This window comes from Cajanus cajan, chromosome 4, assembly GCF_000230855.2.
Source record: "Cajanus cajan strain Asha chromosome 4, NIPB_CcT2T_4, whole genome shotgun sequence".
NCBI lineage: Eukaryota > Viridiplantae > Streptophyta > Magnoliopsida > Fabales > Fabaceae > Cajanus > Cajanus cajan.
The window spans coordinates 53,187,541-53,190,509 of record NC_138520.1 but is presented as its reverse complement, the minus strand read 5'-3'; the positions used below and the strand labels follow the sequence as shown (position 1 = coordinate 53,190,509).

At 31.3% G+C, this 2,969-nt stretch overlaps 1 protein-coding gene across 1 annotated transcript; it reads right to left on the bottom strand.

Moving 5' to 3' along the window:
- Positions 1-277: 277 nt before the first annotated feature.
- Positions 278-2,584, bottom strand: LOC109789403 (F-box/FBD/LRR-repeat protein At4g26340). Its single transcript, XM_020348338.3, has 2 exons — positions 1,371-2,584; positions 278-1,026 (listed from the first exon to the last, which is right to left on the bottom strand). Exons 1-2 carry the CDS (start codon positions 2,082-2,084, stop codon positions 622-624), a joined length of 1,119 nt encoding a protein of 372 aa, XP_020203927.2. The 5' UTR covers positions 2,085-2,584; the 3' UTR covers positions 278-621.
- Positions 2,585-2,969: the final 385 nt, after the last annotated feature.

Below are 2,969 nucleotides of genomic sequence, written 5' to 3'. Positions count from 1 at the left end.
GCATTTTAAGTCTAAACGAATTAAATAATATTTGAATGACTGAATGTATAAATAAAAAGGATATAAATATTGAAAAGAAAGAGATAATAAGTTAGATAAAAGTTTAATTTGGACCAATTAAATTATTCAAAGTTCAATACATCTCTACCCATAGAAAATTGTCCGTTAAAACTAAAACTCAGTCAAATGAAATCCACCTACATTGAAAAATCATTTGATTGAATTTGAATCTAAATAATATGACCCGTGAATTATATCGATTTGGGCTATATCAACCCAAAACTGATCGATAAATTTAAGTTTTGTTTCAAATATCTTCATCATAATTTTAATATTTATCATAATATTAAATTTATTATATTATATATAATAATAACATTTTTTAAAAATACGAAACGAAGCAAGCAAATATGGACACTAAACGAGCTAATATGTAATATACGCACAAACATACATGTGAGAAACCAAATATTCATTTAACAACTAATATATATCATAAGTTTATATCAATACTATATCATAAGTTTAAAACTTATATAAGTTGCATCATATGCAGAATCCAACTGAAAATTAAGCCAACTGAAAATTATTATTTAAACCAACCTAAAAGCCTATGAAGTATCATTTAAATAAAAGTTTGCAAGTTGCAGAGCTCCTGGGGCACATGGCCAATTGCTGTAGCATTTCAAACTTGTCCCACATATTTAAGCAATGCTGGATTGTCATGGTTTGCAAAGCTCTTGCATGATGCAATATATATTTCACAAATTGCAGCTCACACTCTGTGCCTTTATAATTCATAACAGTGCACCTCCTAAGCTGTGAAGAAATGCATTCGGGAACAAACCGTGGGCAAGCCCAATCTTGGGGGAGAATCCTTGCCATAGGCTTATTAAGCACAAAAGTTTGAAGGTTGGGGCAATGGATAAGTAACTCAAACACCACATACCACTTAATAAAGGTCACAAAGTTAAGCTCAAGGTGAATTAAATTTGGGAACAAAGGAAAGCCCTGTTGGTGGTTGAACTGCAAGAGTTTAAGATAAATTACTTGTAAGTAATTCAAAATGAATAATATTAATAACACAAAATTTTTCCTTTTAAACACTATCACTTATTATATAGCGAAACTAATGTGAATCTTATTAAAATATGTGGGTCCCATTCTCTCACTAATGAGAAAACATTTTATCACTCAATATTTACGTGACAATAAGACAAAATTTGTTACAATAAATTTTTTTTATCAAAAATTTTCTTTACTCTTAGTCAAAGATTGACGAAAAATAAGGAGAGATCTGGGATACAATAATTTTCTAAAATATGAAAATAATTTACCAAACTAAGCAAATTTGTCATTTTTGTTCATACCTCTAAGAAGAATCGAAGAGATTGCACATTAGACACCACCTCGAGAGGGAACTCAACCCCAAAATTAGTGCCAATATCCGCCCTCACCAATTTGGGCATGCTTTGATACCCCGCAATCGTACCAAAATTGACACGATTGGCTCTCAACTCTTCCAGAACGGGGCACCCGCGAAGAATCCTGGAGATATACCCAATCCCTCCCACCCTAACATAATCCAAATGCAGTATTTTGAGCACAGGCAAGTCAACAGACTGAAGAATGTCCACACCAACCTGCCATAGCTTGAGAACAACGAGGGTTTTGCAATTGAAGACACTACTAGGTAATGGGAGCGTGAGGGGCATCTCGAGGTGGAGGTGCTTGATGCCACGCTCAATGACAGCCTTAATCCATATGTTGAAGTGGGCTTTTGGGAAGTTGTAGTTTGGGCCCACGCGAGTGTTGACGCGTAAGCGTGCAAGCATGAGGGGTTGTTGTGCGTTATGCGAGAGGAGGGTGGCATAGGCAAAGTTTAAGAAAGGGGAGTAGATACAGCCGCTTTGAAGATAGGTTTGATCATCTAGGTGGAGGTCGAGAGCAGGGACAGAACGCCATAATGGACACCACCGCTTTGAGAGACAACTAGTGGCGATGGTGTCACAAGTTGGGAGAAAAGAGAGAATATGGCACAAGATGCCATCAGGTAAGGCACTGATCCTATCCTCCATTTCCATTTCAAGATTATAATGAGAAAGAAAGGAAAATGATGATACTAAAAAAGGTAGAAATGATTGTTCTTGTGGGTTCAATAGTACCTTGTGTAAATATGTTATATAGACAAATTCTTGAGTGCACCATTTAATATATACCTTATAATATGCCGATTCTTCGGTTAACTAATTTATTATGAAATTAATTTGAAACGGATGTAGCAAGTTGTAACTAGTTATATTATTTGCATATGTCATCTATTTTTTTAAAAAAAAATTACAGAATGCCCTCTCAAGAGAAAAAGAAAAGGTTGAGAAAAGAGATTCAAAATGGTTAGAGTAGGTATGAGAATGAGTTAGACCTTAAATAAGGATCTATGACTTGACTTGTTTAAAATTTGATCTAGTTTGACTGAATTTATTTAATAAAAAGTTAAGGTTTAGACTTTTAAAAAAAATTATTTATTTAAAAGGATTGAGTTTAGACGTCCTATAAAAAAGTATATTAGAGTTGATAAGCCAACTATTTATATATTATTTAAGGTTTTAATAATTTTCTTAAAAAAATTATGTCGAAAACTACATAGCTCAAGCCTATTTTTTTTCTCTAAAATTTGTTAGCTTTTAAATTTCAAACATTTTTTTTATTAATTACAAATAAATTTATTAGTATTTAATAAATTAAATTATATCAATTAAACACAAATAAATTTTCATAGAAAATTTGAAATTATCATAAGAAAATGCATAAAATAGTGAAATGATAGTTATTATTATTATTTTTAATATAATTACGCATTCAAATTTTAAATTTAGAATTGATTTATGGGACAATTTATTATGATTAATTTCATATATATATATATATATATATATATATATATATTATTAAATGTATAATAGCTTTCT